The 18,158-nt window shown below is 43.0% G+C and overlaps 1 protein-coding gene across 10 annotated transcripts in view; it reads right to left on the reverse strand.

Annotated features, from left to right (window-relative positions):
- SCAPER (S-phase cyclin A associated protein in the ER) overlaps window positions 1–18,158 on the reverse strand; it is a 439,476-nt gene that overhangs the window by 300,575 nt on the left and 120,743 nt on the right. For 6 of the 10 annotated variants that reach the window (XM_051834595.3, XM_051834596.3, XM_089310830.1 and 3 more), the window contains 3 exons: window positions 8,920–9,182; window positions 4,841–5,071; window positions 70–240 (listed from right to left, as the gene is read on the reverse strand). In XM_051834595.3, coding sequence (XP_051690555.2) covers window positions 70–240; window positions 4,841–5,071; window positions 8,920–9,182 — 665 coding nt within the window. The remainder of the gene's footprint in view (window positions 1–69; window positions 241–4,840; window positions 5,072–8,919; window positions 9,183–18,158) is intronic. The other 4 variants (XM_070054635.2, XM_070054632.2, XM_089310828.1 and 1 more) reach the window with 1 other exon arrangement.

Raw genomic sequence — 18,158 nt, forward strand, 5'->3', positions numbered from 1 at the left:
CTTTTTGGCCCCGAGAACTTCATTTCCGAACAACGCTCTAAGAAACGACGTCACAATTGCAAAGCTCACAGAGAAGTCGCTGTCGTTGTCGGTTTCGATGTTGATGTCGTTGTTCTCCTCCGCCTCTATCTCCCTGGTCAGCTGCTCCTCCTCAGCGATGGCGCTGGCGATGGCTTCTTCGTTGGCCTTTTCCAGGCGATCTGCCAACTCCTCCTTCTTAGCCAGGACCTCCGCCATAGACTATAAAGTACAAAACAAATGAGCACAGAGGAGAATCGGAACTCGACAGGAAGGTTAAGTCACTGCGCCCTTTTGCTCTAACCACACGCTCAGCGCTCACACGGAGTAGCACTGATCCAGAATCCAAAAACCTGGGGTCCAGACAGACCCAAGCACCTGCTGCTGTGTGAGCAGCCCCGCCGGTGTCCGGGAAGTGGACGAAGGCCCACGACTCACCCTCTGCCGGGCTGCTGTGTGTGAGTAACTGTGAAGCTACATCATCGCAGGTGCGATTAATGCCGGCGGGGACTGCATTAGGGCAGAAACCCACAGCAGCTAGAGACCAAACACGCTCCCTACATAGAAGAAGCGCACACTGCAATGGAAGCATGGAAGGATATACGCTGTAATGGTGAGGACTCATTCTGAACGTATTCACCTCCGTTAATATGCATTAGAAGTAAAGTAAATAAACCCCCATGAGGAGATAAAAAGGCAACACGGATCTGTATGGTGACTCTGCGCCTCTTGCCCCCACCACGCTCCTCCTCTCAGAACAAATCCTCTCAGAAGAAATCAACTCCAACAGTTAGTAAGTCAACAAAGGGGATAAAATGGAATTATAAGAAAAAAGAGGAAGCAACACATAGGTCACAGGGAAAAGGAATAGTGAGAGGTGGATTTAAGCAAACTGGATCATCATCATATCACAAGCAAGTAACCTAAACACCCCAACTAATGGACGCAGACTATAGAGTTGGATAAAAAAGGAAAGCTCATACGTATCCTTCCTACAAAACTGCTTTAAAAACAAGAATACAAACAGATTACAAGTGAAAGATCTACACGAGTCCAAAGAAAGTTCAAGTATGAACAGCAGACACAGATCTCAGGGCAAAATACGTCACAAGGTTGGAGGAGGTCACTTCAGAATAATGAAGGCATCTATTCGCTGGGAAGACACAACGGTCCCCGGGCTTATGAACTTAACAGAGCTTCAAAACACAGAGGCAAAAAGCAACACAACTGCGAAGTGAAATAAAACTACTGAGAATGTAAAACGGTGCAATCACTGTGGAAAGACGTCTGCTAGTTCTTCTAAGGCTAAGCCATTCCAATCAAAACACACTGCTCTGTCCAAGAGAAAGGAAAACACGTGTCTACACAAACACTTGTGTGCAAATACTTACAGCAGCAGCCTTCATGACAGGGAAGCAGTGGGAACAGCAGTTCATGTCCATCAGCTGACGATGGTAAGTCAAATGCAGCGTATCCATGCAGTAGAATACTAACAGGTCATAAAGAGGAGTGGAGAGGCAGGCTACAACATGGATGAGCCTTTGAGACGTTACGCCAAGGTGAAAGAAGCCAGACACAAAGAGCCACACATTGCACCCCATTTCTATGAAACGCCCAGAACAGGCAAGACCGTGGCACAGAGAGCAGACTTGGGCTGGGAGGCAGGGGTGGGGCAGAGGGAGAGACTTCTAGTGAGTACTGGCTCTCTCTCTCTCAAGTGATGAAAATGTTATAAAACTAGGGCTGGTGATGGCTGCACAACTCTAGGAATATACTGAAAAATGCTTGAGTGTAAACTTTAAATGGATGAACTGTATGTTATATACAGTGAAACTCACTGAAGTTGTTTTAAGAAAAGAAACAGATTTTCAGCTACATTCAGAGATTTTAACATACTCTCAACTGGAAGAACAAGTAGACAGAAAAACCTGTAGGGATACAGGGAATCAACACACTGATCTATGCCATTTCCCCAGGAGAGTTACGGGCACGCTCACAGAGACACGGGCACGCAGATGCTGTGGTGTGCATTCAGGACAACAGAAGCTACTCACGTCTGTAAGCAAACGAACGAATAAACACGCTGTAGTACACGCATACGACAGAATTCTACCACAGTGCGAAGAATGAACTATTGGTCCACAACTACACGGACGAATCTCAAAATAATTACGCTGACAGAAGTTGTGCAAAGATTACACGATTCTAGTTATATTATACTCTGAAAATGTAAAGTGATATACAGTGAAAAAGGCAATTCAGTATTCACCTGGGAAGGAGATACAGGGAAGGGTGGCAGAAGGGATTACCAAGGGCAATGTGGCAATGGCTTCAAAGGTGTCAACACAGGCCAAAATGTCTCAAGGTGAAGTTCACTAAAAAATCAACTATCCGTCAATGAAGGTACTGCAAACTACAAATGCTGGTGCCCCAGCTGTGCACGTGGTCTGGTGTGGAGCCCGGGCACTCGTGTTTCTTATGAAGCATCTCCTGTCCCCTCTGTGCTAAACTAAGCCCCCTAAAGTACACAAAACTTGTCCCTGCGTACGAGCAGCAGGTGGGGAAGATCCGAGGACTATTCCTGTGCACCCCGAGCTCTTCTCTACAAATCCCAAAACGCCAGAGAGTAGCTCCAGCTCACGTGCCACACAAACACTGAAGCCCACAAGTTCCAGACAGTAAAGCTGAGCATAACTAAATCTGCCCAGAGAGACTCTCCCACGAGCCTTCTCTGTTTCTTCCCTGACTCTGACGTCTCCCAGGATACAACATTTCTATCTAGTTTCTATCTGAAGACCCCAAAAGATTCTCAGCTAGAAAAGCGTATAGATGATGAAGCTGTTGAGTTATCCATTCATAACTTCAACCCATTTCACATGTTGAAATTCAGATAAACAGCTGCAAACATCACTATTCCGGAAATGTCCAAATTTCACTGGAAAATGTTAGTAAATACAAAAACTCGGAAGGACAGAAACTAGATGTGCGTAGCTGCACATGTGGACAACGCTGGACAAGTGGGCCTGGAAGAGGCGCTCCCAGTCTTTCCCGCTACAGTTTCCGTCACGGAAGTGAAATGCGGATTTCTTCTCCGCTTTGCTTTAAGCAGCTGTGAGATGATACTGCAGTGAGAGCTGGCAAAGAAACAGTTCTCTTAGCCCTGCGGGACTTGCTGTCCTTCCCTGCTGGGAAACTAAGTCCGGTGCTTCTCTAGAGTAGCCCACAGACACGACTCCATAAACACACACTACAATATAATTTTTTTTAATCTTGGTTTAGTTAAAACTACTCTAGGGGCCGGCGCCATGGCTCACTTGGTTAATCCTCTGCCTGTGGTGCCAGCATCCCATATGCACCGGGTTCTAGTCCCGGTTGCTCCTCTTGCAGTCCAGCTCTCTGCTGTGGCCCGGGAAGGCAGTAGAGGATGGCCCAAGTGCTTGGGCCCTGCACCCACATGGGAGACCAGGAGAAGCACCTGGCTCCTGGCTTCAGATCAGCATAGCGCCGGCCGTAGTAGCCATTTGGGGAGTGAACCAAAGGAAGGAAGACCTTTCTCTCTGTCTCTCTCACTGTCAAAAAAAAACAAAAACAAAAACAAAAAACTACTCTAAAAATACACTGATGTCCATATTTAGAACAAAAGTTATTTTCTTTCAAGAGCATATATTTTACCCTAATAATAACCAAGGCTTTTCATGATTCTGTAATAAGCTTATACACTGATACATGCAGTCAAAATAAAAATGATAAAAAAGAATTGTGGAGTATTTTATGCTTATTTTAACAATAACTGTTTTCTTCTTTTGAAATTTCATTCCCACGGGATCAAACTGCAGAAAAAAACATTTAATATGAGACACTGCCGGAAAAGCAAAAATATAAACATGAGGAATTTCTATCCCATACTTTAAAGTCACTAATTATTTGATCGAAATTGTGTTCAATCTTTAAAATGTTCATGATGAAAAGACACAGATAAAGAACGATTGGTCTACTTCACCGAAGGTATCAAAACATTTGTTTTCTTGTTACTACAATCTTTATTTTTCTCTCCTTAAACAAGCCATATCAAGCTTTATCACTATCTACTATTATTATCTTTGTAAGGTGCACAATTTTGTCTCCTAACACTTGTTAATAAAGTCTTTCCACATTGCATTAAATTTTAGAAGAAGTTATACTATATAGTAGTTTTTGAAATAAAAAAGTAAAATTTGAGGAATTTTCTCAATGTCGTCTATTTGCCTATCTCTTTGGAAAGCTACAGACTAAACTAGCTGGTTGTTCTGGATCACCCCAGGTCACAAGTCTGCATGCGAAACTCAGCATCAGGAGGAGCAGGCAGAGGCAGGTGGAGATGCCTGGCATAGCATACACCTGTGAACGCTCAATGCATGCTTAGAAATTCTGGAAAACGGAAGGTAAATACCTCTCGTCTCGGAGACCAACTCCAAGCAAGTGAGAGTAGCTGTCTCAAATATTCTATCGAGAATTTTTAAAAGCCAACAGGCTCCAGATCACATCCATCAAAGTATCAGACACAGCATGAAAGACTTGATTGTTACTGGTTTAGTTTGGGCTAATCACAAACAAATTAAATGATTTTGAATAAATGAGCAAACTGACTTTCTTACTCTATAAAACAAGAAGAATCCTAACGATGTCAAAAAATTATTGTAATAAAATGTTAGAATGAAGTAACATATCCCAAATCCTTTATAAAAACTTCTTTGTAAAGCAAAAAGTAATAAATACAAATTTTCATTTTTGGAGTTCAGCCTTGTAACTATTTCTACTCAGAATTCTGAGAAGTTGTTCTTACCAAGTTAGCAGCACTCACATTTGAAATCTCGGAAGGGTCCATCTCGTGTTCTATCCTTGCGTTCTCTACTGGAAGCTTGTCTTCCTGTGTCTGCAAAGGAGGCGAGGCCGCGGGCCACAGAACTGCTGAGCACGCCGTGTCCCCGCGCACGGCAGGCGTGCCGGCAGTCTGCACAGACGTGTCCTCACTACGGCCGCCGTTTGTGCCGTCCTCCGATGTCGTCGCTGGGAACTAACACAACATAATTGAAGAATGAATCCAAGATAACAGAAACACTCACCAACTACTACACGGCACAGGGGCTGGTTCTGCCAACACCCTGACTGCGAAACGGCACCTGACGACAACCGGCCCTCTCTGTACGTTCAACGGGGAAACGGGAAGAAAGGGGGCAACCCAGATTTTGCTTGCATGTCTACGACATGTAGGCACTGTCCAAAGTTCTCTAAGAAAATGAGCGAGGCAGACTGTACTCTTGATGAGAATTTTACGTCCTTCACTAAAGATAACTGGTCACACGTGATAACTCGTCCTGTACAGCAGCAAGTTCTTTTGCAAACACTGCTTGGTATCAGCTGAGGATCTTCAACACTTTCAGAAAACAGCTTTTTTTTTTTAACTTTTATTTAGCAAACATAAATTTCCAAAGTACAGCTTATGGATCACAATGGCTTTTTCCCCCCATAACTTCCCTCCCGCCCGCAACCCTCCCAACTCCCGCTCCCTCTCCCATTCCACAGAAAACATCCTGACATCACTTTCTGCCAAAATATATCTAAGATACATGTTTCTCAAAACCATGAAACGTATTCCTCCAGATAACAGTAACATGACCTTGGAGTATGTTCAATGAGGATGCAGTCGGTACCCGACACCAACTCTCAGGTCTGAGAGAGAGGCTTGCCCTCCCAGGGCAGAGCTAAAGCACGCAGAGCCCACCACGGGATCCACGGGCCCTAGAGCAGCATAGGAACACTTAACAGGACCGCCATCGTGGCACAGTGGATAAAGCCACTGCCTGCAAGCCAGCATCCCATACAGGCACCAGTTTGAGCCCTGGCTGCTCTACTTCCCATCCAGCTCCCAGCTAATGCGGATGGGAAAACAGTGGAAGAGTACTTGGGCCCCAAACCCACATGGGAGACTGGAAGAAGCTTTGGGCTCCTGGCTTCAGCCTGGTCCAGCCCAGGTTATTGTGGCCATTTGGCAAGTGAACCAATGAGTGGAAAATCTCTCTCTCTCTCTGGCCCTGTCTCTTGGTAACTCCCTTTCATTAAAAAAAAAAAACAGCTAAAACACAACAGAAATGTGAAAACAATCCTTTTTTTAAAAGATTTATTTTATTTATTTGAAAGGCTGAGTTACACACAGAGAGAGGTATCTTCCATTCACTGGATCACTCCCCAAATGGCCACAACTGCAGGAGCTGGGCCAGGCCGAAGCCAGGAGCTTCTTCCCAGTCTCCCACAGGGTGCAGGGGCCCAAGCACCTGGACCATCCTCTGCTGCTTTCCCAGGCCATAGCAGGGAGCTGGATCAGAAATGAAGCAGCAGGGACTCAAATCAGTGCCCATATGAGACAGCACTATTGCAGGTGGCAGCTTTACCTGCTATACCACTGTGCTGGCCCCAAAAACAATCTTAAAAAAAACATGACATTGACTTAGGTCAACTATATATCATTTTTTAAACTTTCTAATCTAGTAAATAGATAGTTTCACTTTTTAACAGAGTAAAAAAATGGTGCTATGTTTTCTAATTATACTCCAAGTCAAAGAATTAACATCTAAAATTGTGAATTTAAAACGCAGTCACATTTCTTAAATAAACAATAGATAAACACTGCAGTGGCAATAAAACCCCCAGTTTGATTAATTCTTTATTAAAATATTAAACTTGGCCAAGTCTTATAAACTACTTTAAAAATTCTACTATTGGTCAGAACTTGAAGTGTTACAAAGTGTTGATTTCACCATAAGCATTATTGAAATTGTATCTCACTGTTTATATTACTATCAAAATTATTTATATGTCAGTGACCATGGTTTATAATCTTCTTGGAAATATTTATATTAGCATTACTGATGTTTACATAGAGTCAACCATGTTTGTTAAAAGCTCAGATTCATTTATATAATGAAATCAAAGTTAAACTACAAAATAATGTCAAGAAAAGATATAAATATGCTAATTCCATTTTTAGAATGACACTGGAGGAAATTTTACACCTTGGCTATCATCAACAGTGAACTTTTACACTGAAATATTTTAGTGACAGTCTATTCAAAAACAAATTTTATCAATAATTCCAGAAAGCCCAATATCACGTAAGTTTATTTACCACATAAATACTGTTATATTTTTCCATTAAAACACACTACTTAGCAAGAATGCTAGATGCTTTCTAGGTGACATTAAGAAGTGATTGCTTGGGGCCGGCGCTGTGGTGCAGGTTGAGCCCTGGCCTGAAGTGCCAGCATCCCACACGGGTGCAGGTTCAAGTCCTGGCTGCTCCACTTCTGATGCATTCCCCTACTAATCGCCTGGAAAGCAGTGGAGGAGGCCCAAGGTCTGGGCCCCTGCACCCACGTGGGAGACCTGGAAGAAGCTCCTGGCTCCTGGCTTTGGCCTGGCACAGCCTGATCACTGTAGCCATTTGGGGGGTGAACCAGCTGATGGAAGATCTCTGTCACTCCTTCTCTCTCTCTGTAACTCCACCTTTCAAATAAATGTATCGTTTTTTAAAAAGAAGTGATTTCTTTGCTAAATATATTCAATGTAGTTTACCTATATTATATAGTATATATATACCAATTACTTTGTATGTGTCTCAGACTCTGTTCCATAGAGTGGGAAATTCAAAAGCAACATAAGGTACTACTTCCAGAGAGTGTGCAATCTAACATAAGCAAAAAATATGCACACATTAAAGAGCCACAGAGCATCAAGAACGATGTAGGATTAAGAACCACTGTCATCATGAAGAAAGAGGACAAGGAAGTCAGGGCCCATTTCCTGGATGCATGCAATGCACACACATGCATACACACACATGCACACACACAAACCACACGCGCGCGCACACACACAATGCCCTACAGATACAAGGAATGAATATTAAGCAGCAGATATTATTCTAGACTGAAAATAATACAACTAAAACTAATTTACGTTTGCCCCGTACTATGATATCAAAGAGTATCACTTGTATTTCATTAGTCATTTTACATAAAATCCTGTCATCTGAACATGAACTTTTATATAAAAAAAATCTAAAATATATATAAGTTCACTCAAAAATAAACTTCAACTAGATTAACAGAGTATTGAGAATATTAACTTTTAAAAAGTTTACATTAAATATTAGCAAATTACTCTATACTTGTATTACAAGTAGACTAAGTTCAAAATTTCATTGCCATTTTTAATAACACTTGAAATGAAGCAGATACCACCAAAGCAACCAAGCTAACACCAAACCTGGGCAAACTGACACCTGTCTCTAGAGACGTGTGACACTAGGACAGTCACTTTGTTCCTGTGTCCCCAGTGAAAGACATTAAGGAAACAAAACCAATACACTATGCGCTTCCACAATGGACAGCCGCTCGGGGGCCAGGGTGAGGGGTCAGAGGATGTCATGAAGAAATTACTGAGAAAACTGGAAAATTCTGAGTACAGACTACAACTGAGATAATGACACAAATTTCAAATTCCTTGATTTTCCTAGTCTGATCATACAAAAGAATTTCTCTGGAGATACAAGTAATACTATTTAAAAGTAAATGCTTATGAGGTTTGCGCATTATTCCCAAAAGTTGAGCATACACTATAGGTGTGTGTGACAAGTAGCAAAGTAAAAGAAAACAAAATGTGGCAAATTTAATTAGTAAATGTAGGTGAACGGTATGAGGTGGTTCAATCCTTGTAACATTTTATAAATTTGAAAATTTTCACGCGCACACATGCACACACACACACACACACACGCACACAAAGCGACCGCATTAGTAGGAAGAATGGACATCCCAGCACACACAGCCCCCTGGAAAGGGCAGCCGGGGACTCTCCGGATCCTACCTGGGCTCTCTCGGCCAGAGGACGGTCACCGCAGCGGGAGGGCTCTTTGGGCCGAGCTTCTGCAGTCTGAGAAGGTCCTTCTCCCACAAAGTCGCCTTTCTGCACGTTTTCGTCGAGTAAAAGACACACGTTTTCTTTATTGCTGTCATCCTCCGGCCTGAGGGCCTCGGGTACTGGGGCAGCCTTCGGGGCCACCGCTGCTGACCGGGCGCGGACAGGCCTCCCCCTCTGAACAGTCTCCCATCCTTCAGCATCTTTTTGTTCTACACAATTAAGGGGAGGAAATAAAGTATCTCTTTAGACGACAAAAACATTTGGAAACCTATAAAGTAAAGGCATTGGCCACCTGAGTTGCCATTAAGTATAAGCTAATATACAAACTTAAAAGTATTAGACAAGGAATACAAACTTATATGGATAGGTATCATTATCTCTATTTTACAAATGATAAAGTAGAGATTCAGATTAAGAGTGATCTAAGGCCATACAGTTCATGAGTATTAATAAGCATTTAAATAGTATATATAAAAGGTATGAACAGGGGCCGGTACTGTGGCGCAGCAGGTTAAAGCCCTGGCCTGAAGCGCTGGCATCCCACGTGGGCACCGGTTCTAGTCCCGACTGCTCCTCTTCCAATCGAGCTCTCTGCTATGGCCTGGGTAAGCAGTGGAAGATGGCCCAAGTGCTTGGGCCCCTGCACACACGTGGGAGACCCAGAAGAAGCTCCTGGCTTCAAATTGGCACAGCTCTGGCCGTTGCGTCCATCTGGGGAGTCAACCAGTGGATGGAACACCTCTGTCTCTGCCTCTCTCTGTAACTCTGTCTTTCAAGTAAGTAAAATAAATCTTTAAAAAAAAAAAAAAAAACAGCACAGAAAGATTCTGAAAGGACTTGAAAACCGGCAGAGTGGGGACTGCCCTGGGTTTCCTTGTCACCTCCTACATATTCCAAACAAGATGCTACAAAAGCCCCCAACCCAGAAACATCAACAGGCAGAAAAACAGGTACCAAATAAAGCCTGTTTTGTGAAGCCAAAGGATGGGGCAGGGGAAGCATGACCCAACAAAACAGGAAGTCTTTTTGGCAACCTCCACTCCACCTGAGCCAAACCCCTGTGGAGCCCACCCCTGATGGCTTGAGAAGGCAGGAGCTGGGAGCTCACGTCCACCTCCCGCCTTGCAGAAGCAGATGGCACTCCAACTTGCAAGTCCTGCAGGCAGGGCCCAGTGGGGAGCAGGACTTCTGACACAACACAGGGCCAAGCACCACCAGTCCATGCTCCGCTCTCGCCTCACCCAATGCCAACAGGGCCTTGGAGAGAGCTGAATTGCCAGTCAGCAACCAGGATGCAGAACAAGCAGCAGAAGGCAGGTCTGCTTCGTACCTGGACCCACCCGCCCCTTCCTCTGATGCCACCATAACCTAGGGCACAGAGGGGACATGAGTCGATCCCTCCCACTCCTCTCCTCCTCAGAGGCAGTGGGGCCAAGCAGGCAGCCAAGGAGGCGGTGCACGCTGGTGCCCTACTTTCACTGACAAAGTGTCACACAGCCCAGAACAGCCTCAGAGACTCACAGAAACAGAAAAGCAGCTAACAGGTGTGTCCCAGGAGGTCCAGAAAGAGGACATAGAACTAAAAAAGTATTTGAATAAATAATGGCTGAAAACTACCCAAATTTAGTAAAGAAATAAAATTACAGGTTTGAGAAATCATGTGAATCCCAAAGAGAATTAAAACAAAAATAGTCCATGGTGAGACACATACTAAGCCTCTTAAAGATAAAGGAAAACTCAATAGCTAAACCCGTAGAAATTAAGGCCAACATCTGAAAAGGAGTCAGAAATGTCAACCCTAATGATGGCAGATTTCTCGTCTGAAACTATGTAGGTCAGCAGGAAGTGGCACACTTATAAGAGACTAAAAGAACTGTCAGTCATGAATCTTATATCCAGGGAAAATATCCTTCCAAATTCAAGAGAAATAAAAGCATTCTCAGATGAAGGAAAATCCAAGAGAACATATGACTGAAGAATGTATCACTTGTAATACGCTTAAAGAATGGCTAAGGGAGGTTCCCAAAGAGAAATAATATCACATAGGTTTAAAAGGGTTTGAAATTCCAAAAATCAAAGGATACTGGAATAAGTGAAAACAGAGGTGAATGTAATTAATTATCCCTCTCATTAACTTCTTTTTTTTGGACAGGCAGAGTTAGATAGTGAGAGAGAGAGGAGAGAACCCCACAAATGGCCGCTATGGCCAGCACTGCACCGATCCGAAGCCAGGAGCCAGGTGCTTCCTGCCGGTCTCCCATGAGGGTGCAGGGCCCAAGGACTTGGGCCATCCCCCACTGCCTTCCCGGGCCACAGCAGAGAGCTGGACTGGAAGAGGAGCAAGCTGGACAGAATCTGGTGCCCCAACCGGGACTAGAACCCAGAGTACTGGAGCCGCAGGCAGAGGATTAGCCAAGTTAGCCGTGGCGCAGACCCTCATGAACTTCTTGAATCATCTTTGATGGTAATGCAAAAATTATATCACCATCTGATGTGGTGCTCAACATACACACAGAAAACCTGAGATAATTACATCTTAAAGTGGAGAGAGTTAAAGAAACCAACCAGAAAGTTAGGTTTCTACATTTCCCTCCCAGTGGTAGATATCAGCACCAGTAGACTGATAACTTACACATGCATAATGTAATATATTATCTACAGCAGCCAGAAAGAAAATGACACAAATCAATATACTTCAAAACACTAAAAGCAAGTCAGAAAAATATCATAAACATATGCAGGTAACACACAGGAAGCAAGAAAAAGCAGTAGAAAAAAATACAAAAGAAACAGAACCAAACAATAAATATATGAACAATGACCTTAAATGTACATGGTTTAATTATACAACTAAATGACACAGACTTGAAGAGTATATTAAAGATTAAAGTTGAGCTATATATAGTGTTCCCTTATCCAAGACTTCATGCAATGACTGAAACCACCAAGTCCTGTGCCTTCCCCATATATACTGATCTAACACAGTATGAGGAACGATAGCAAAACTGGCAGGATTTTTTGTTCCTTTTTCACAGAGATTTGTTTCTTTCATAGATCTTAGCAATTTTAGTACACTGTCTTTTTCTTTCCTTGTTAAATCAAAAACATTCATGTTTTCACTTAAAGGAAGCATTTTATGGCTTCTCGTTGGCATATATGAACAGCCAGCATCACTACTCTTTGGAACCAATATTAAATACAATAAGGGTTATTTGAACACAAGAACTCTGAAAGGGAAAGAAGGAAAAGAGAGAAAGAGGAAGAGGAAGAGACAGAGAAAGAAAAACAGAAAATCTAAAAGCAATGATCCAAGTTCTCCCTTCAAGAAACCAGAAAAAGAAGAGCAAAATAAAGAAGCAAAAGGAAGGAAATGATTAAGAGCAGAACTTAATCTAAGTGAAAACAGGAACAAACAACAAAAATCGATGAACTAAAAATCCTGATCTCTAAAAAAAAAAAAAAAAACTGCAATGGATAAAACTCTAAGAAGAATGACAAGCATTGAGAAACAGAAAGCGCAAAGCACATCAAGAATGAAACAAGAACATCAGGACACATCATGCAGCCACAGATAGCGTGAAACAGGAATAATACCAACAGCCTGACAGTCATGAATTCAACAACATAGCATAAACAGCCCCATTACACAAAAGCCACAGGCTTCTAAGACTCAACCAAGATGAAACAACCTGAAGAGGCTCACAACTATTACAGTGTGTTATTTAAAGACTCCCAAAAAAGACTTTGGTTTTCTGGAACATTCTGCTGCTTTTAATAGGATTACCACCAATTTTATGCAAACTATTCTAGAAAGCAGAATAGAATATGACCCAAGCTATAATACTAGTATTGCCCTGATACAAAATTACACAAACACAGTACCAAAAAATTAAAGCACATACCAAGTCTCTCAGAGTAGATGCAAAAATCTTCAATAAATATTAGCAAATCACATGTAGCAATACACAAAAGAATTATAAACCATGGGTATGCAAACATGGTATTATAAAAAACTGAAGAATCTACCAGTATCAACAGGTTAAATAAGAAAAATTAGGGACAGGGGCTGTGGCATATCAAGTAAAGCCACCACCTGCAACACCAGCAACCCACACAGGAGCCGAGTTGTGTCTCAGCTGCTCCCCTTCCAATCCAGCTCCCTGCTAATGTGCCTGGGAAAGCAGGGGAAGATGACCCAAGTGCCTGGGGCCCTGCTACTCACATGGGAGACCTGAATTAAGCTCCTGGCTTCAGCCTGGTCCAACCCCGGTTGTTGTGCCCATTTGGGAAGTGAACCAGCAGATGGAAGATCTATCTTTCTTTCTCTTCTCTAACCTAGCCTCTCATAAATAATCTTAAAAAACATAAAAGGAAAATCAGACAATCATATCAATTAATTCAGAAAAAAATATTTCACAAAATGCAACACCCACTCAAAATAAAAACTCTCATTAAAACTAAAAGTGGGAAATTCACTCGACTTGATAAAAAGTATCTACAGAAAACCTGCAGCTACCATCGTACTGGATAGTGCACGACTGAATGCTTGCCCCTAGGTCTGGATCAAGGCAAAACTGTGGCCTCTTTCCACGTTTATCAGCACAGCACTCAAAGTTTTAGACAGCACAGACAGACACGGGGAAAGAAGATAAACAGGAAAGCAAGGAATACAAATGTCCCCGTTTTCGGATGCCATGACTGTCTACCAGCAAACCCCATGGGACATACATAAGAACTCCAATTATTATTATGTGGATTCAGGAAAGTGTTAGGATACAAGACTAACTCGCAAAAAAAATTATATTGCATTTCTACCCACCAAAGAACACATAGAAACTGAAATTTAAAACAATTTACAGCTGCATCAAAGAAAATGAAATTGTTTTAAGTCTAACAAAAAAATGTAAAGTATTAAAATTTTTGAAAATTACAAAAGGCTGATGAGAGAAATAGGAATCCTAGATCAATATTCACTTCACAGACTGGGAAACTCAGCATAGGAAAAAGGACAATTTTTCCTCAATGATCTATACCTGCAAAGTATTTTTTTTCTATTTTTAAGTAGTTTTTAAGATTCAGTATAGTTCAAAGATACAATTCCAAGAATGTAACGGTGGCCAACATTGTGGCACAGTAGATTGCAATGCTGACATTCCATGTGGGCACCAGTTCATATTCCAACTCCCCCACTTCCTATCCAGCTCCCTGCTGATGGCCTGGGAAAGCAGCAGAAGATGGCCCAATTTTTTTTTTAACTGTGGGGGACCCAGCTAAATCTCCTGGCTCCTGGCTTCAGCCTGGCCACCCAGCCCTGGCTGTTGCAGCCATGGAGGGAGAAGGCAGGAGGTAGGCAGGGTGGGGGTTGTTGGTGGTGAAGGAGTGAATGAAAGATTGATCTCTCTCTCCTTTTCTCTCGGTAAATCTTTCAAATAATTAAATTTTAAAACTATATCATGATATTCCCTCTCCTACTCCCTCCCACAATCCCGGTCTCATTTCTTTCTTTAGTTTTTGAGATAACATTTTAAATTTACATTAAAGTAAGAAGGCTTAACGCTTCACCAAATAAGAAGTTTAACAAATAAAAAGCAAACAGACCCTAGTTTAGTGGGAATACAGGCAAATGGCTATAAACAATACTGAATGGAAGAATGACCATTTCATCTATACAGTAAATTTTAGAAAAAAGTTTTCAGAGATTACTAAAGCTACAGTAGTATAACATTTTTTTAGTTTAATGCCAGCATGCCTTTTCTTTTTTTTTTTTTTTTTTTTTTTTGGACAGGCAGAGTTAGTGAAGAAGAGAGACAGAGAGAAAGGTTTCCTTCCACTGGTTCACCCCCCAAATGACCACTGTGGCAGGCGCTGCATGGATCAGAAGCCAGGAGCCAGGTGCTTCCTCCTGGTCTCCCGGGCCCAAGGACCTAGACCATCCTCCATTGCCCTCCTGGGAACACAGAGCTGGATTGGAAGAGGAGCAACTGGGACAGAATCTGGCGCCCCGACAGGGACTAGAACCCAGGGTGCCGGCACCGCAGGCGGAGGATTAGCCTAGTGAGCCGTGGCGCCAGCCGAGTATAACATTTTTTAAAATATTGATTTGAAAGGCAGAGTTACAGAGAGAGACAAAGTTCTTCCATCCACTGATTTATTCCGCAAATGGCCGCAATGGCCGGAACAGGGCCAACCAAAGGCAGGAGCCAAGAGTTTCTTCCAGGTCTCCCATGTGGGTGCTGGGGCCCAACCACTTCCACTGCTTTCTCCAGCCATTAGCAGGGAGCTGGATTGGAAGAGAAGCAGCCGGGACTCAACAAAATATAGCAGTATTAATCACTGATTTGACAAAGGTGTAAAACGTTTCACAAAACTATATTCACAGAAATACTGGCACACACAGTCATTTCTTTTTCCTTTGTTTTGTTTTTTTTGTTGAAGTTTCAGCTCCCACATTATAAGAGAGAACACGTGGTATTTGTCTTTCTCATCAAGCTTACTTCCCTCAGCACGACGCCCTCCAGTTGTACCCATTTTGAAGCAAACGCTAGGATTTCATTCTTTGTGTAGTTGAATGAAATTCCATGGTGTGTATGTACACTTCGCGTTCTTCACCCATTCGTCTGACGATGGACACGTTGGTTGATTCTACTCTTGGCTGTCATGAACAGTGCTGCTATGAACGTGGTGGTTCGACTACCTCTGGTACCATGTGTTCATCACATCTTCCGGGTATATATTTAGTAGTAGAAATGCTGGATCCTAAGTCTATTTCTAGTTTTCAAAGAAATCTCCACACTGTTTTCCACAGTGGCTGTACTAACTGAAGGCTTCCATGAACAGTGCAGAGGAGTTCTCCTTTCTCTACATCCTTGCCAGCATCTGCTGGTGTCTCTTGGATTCTAGCCACTCCGACACGAGAGAGGTGATGCTCACTGTGGTTTACATTTGCATTTCCCTGATGGCTAGTGATGCTGAGCATTTTCTCGCGTATGTGTTAGCCGTTCATATTTCTCCTTTTGACAACTGCCTATTGTGGTCCATTTCTTAAATTTTTGTTATTAAATGTTTTAAGTTATATATTCTGGATATCGATCCTTTGTCAGCTAAGTACCTTGTTGGATGTCTCTTTACTCTGTTGATGGCTTCTTATTCTGTGCAGAAGCTTCTGAGTTTGATATAACCCCATCTGTTTAGTTCTGCTTTGGCTGCCTGTGCTTTGGAGGTCCTGTCTTAGAAGTCGTCCCCTACACCAGCATCTTGGAGTGTTCCTCCTATGTTCTCTTCCAGCAACTTTGTAGTCTTAGGTCTTAAATTTAAGTCTTTGATCCATCTTGAGCTGATATTTGATAACCAGTTGATTTTTTAATAAAATTGTAAAAGCAATTCAATGGAAGAATAAGAGTTTCCTATAAATGATGACATCCATAGACAGCCCCCCCCCCCAAAAAAAATAAAAAAACCTTCACCTGAAACTCACATTGTTGGAGTCTGCCTTAACAAGACATATGAGACCAGGCCATTTAAAAGGAAGTCCACTTCAGAGCTTCACAATTCGGAAGGCTGGGATGTCCCAGGGAGTAGCCCTGGCTGGGGCCTGGTGCTGTCCCCCCTCACTGAGACAGCAGAAGGACAGCAAGGCCCAAGGCAAAGACAGCAATCCTAGGGGCCAGTGGGAAGCTCTCAAAACCAAACCCACCCAGGGAGAAAGGCATCCCCTTCCATGACCAAATGGTTTCCCTTGAAAAAAATATTTTTATTTGAAAGGCAGAGTTACAGCGAGAAGAAGAAAGAGAAAGAGAAAGATCTTCCATCCACTGGTTCCTCTCAAGTGGCTGCAAAGGCCAGGGCATAGCCAAGCCGAAGGCAGAAGCTTCATCCGGTCTCCCACATGGGTGCAGGGGCCCCAGGACTTGGGCCATCCTCCACTGCTACTTTTCCCAGGGACACCAGCAGGGAGCTGGATCGGCAGTGGAGCAGCCAGCCACAAACCAGGCTCCCACTCAGGATGCTGGTGTCACAAGCGGAAATCTTACTTGCTGTGCCGCCATGCCACAATAGCACTCTGACCTAATCACTTAAAAAAAGATTTATTTATTTACTTGAAAGTCAGAATTACACACAGAGAGAAGGAGAGGCAGAGAGAGAGAGAGGTCCTCCATCCACTGGTCCACGCCCCAGATGGCCTCTCCCGGGTCTCCCATGCGGGTGCAGGGACCCAGAGACCCGGGCCATCCTCTACTGCTTTCCCAGGCCCTCAGCAGAGCTGGGAGGGAACTCACATGGGATGCCACACCTCAGGGGTGGCTCAACCCACCACACCCTAGCGCCTAGCGCCCGGTCCCCCTAATCACTTCTTAAAGGCCCGGCCACCTCTCGGTAATGTTACATTCGGGTACAGATGTCAACATGAGTTTTGGCAGAAACAAGTCATATCCAGCTGGGAACTCAACCCAGCTCTCCCACGTAAGTTTTAGGGACCCAACTGTTTCGAGCCAACACTGCTGCATCCCATTGTCCACAGTAGCAGGAAGCTGGCATCAGGAGCCAGAGGAGGACACTGAACCCAGGGACTTGTGGGAGACGGGCATCCTAACCACCCTCTTCATCAGCAGGGCAAACAAACACTTGTCCCAGGAACTGTAAAAGTTCGCTTCCAAAGTCTGGACTTTGCAATCTCGAAGGACAAGCTCTGTTTAAATTTGGTAGTTTTTTTTTTTTAATGTTTCTGTGATGAACGTTCTCAAATATACAACATAGAGAAAATAGTATATGAGCCCTAGATTCCAATCGCCCAGCTCCAAAACTGATCAGCACTCTGCTGTTCATCAGCTGCCCCTGAAACACTTAAAAATATGCCCTCGATAGCCTTTCTCCTGTTAATAGGCAGTCTGTGTATTAACAGAATGTTTAAAGTATAGCAACACCATAATGATACCCAATCAAACTAACAAAGCCTGAAATCACCCAGTATCTAGGTCTGTGTTTCATTTTCATGCATGTTTAACCTTATTAAAACTTAACTTTCTGTTCTACCTTTAAATGCGAATTACAAGAGAAATCATAAAATGATAAAATCCATACATACCAAAAGAAAACAAAAACTAAATTATAAAATTAAAAAGGATAACAAAATATTTTAGCTTCCAGTTAATTCAATGGGCCACTATGATTAATCACTTTACTTTTTA

This window comes from Oryctolagus cuniculus, chromosome 12 (assembly GCF_051225735.1).
Source record: "Oryctolagus cuniculus isolate XC-2025 breed Fujian yellow rabbit chromosome 12, ASM5122573v1, whole genome shotgun sequence".
NCBI classification, from domain to species: domain Eukaryota; kingdom Metazoa; phylum Chordata; class Mammalia; order Lagomorpha; family Leporidae; genus Oryctolagus; species Oryctolagus cuniculus.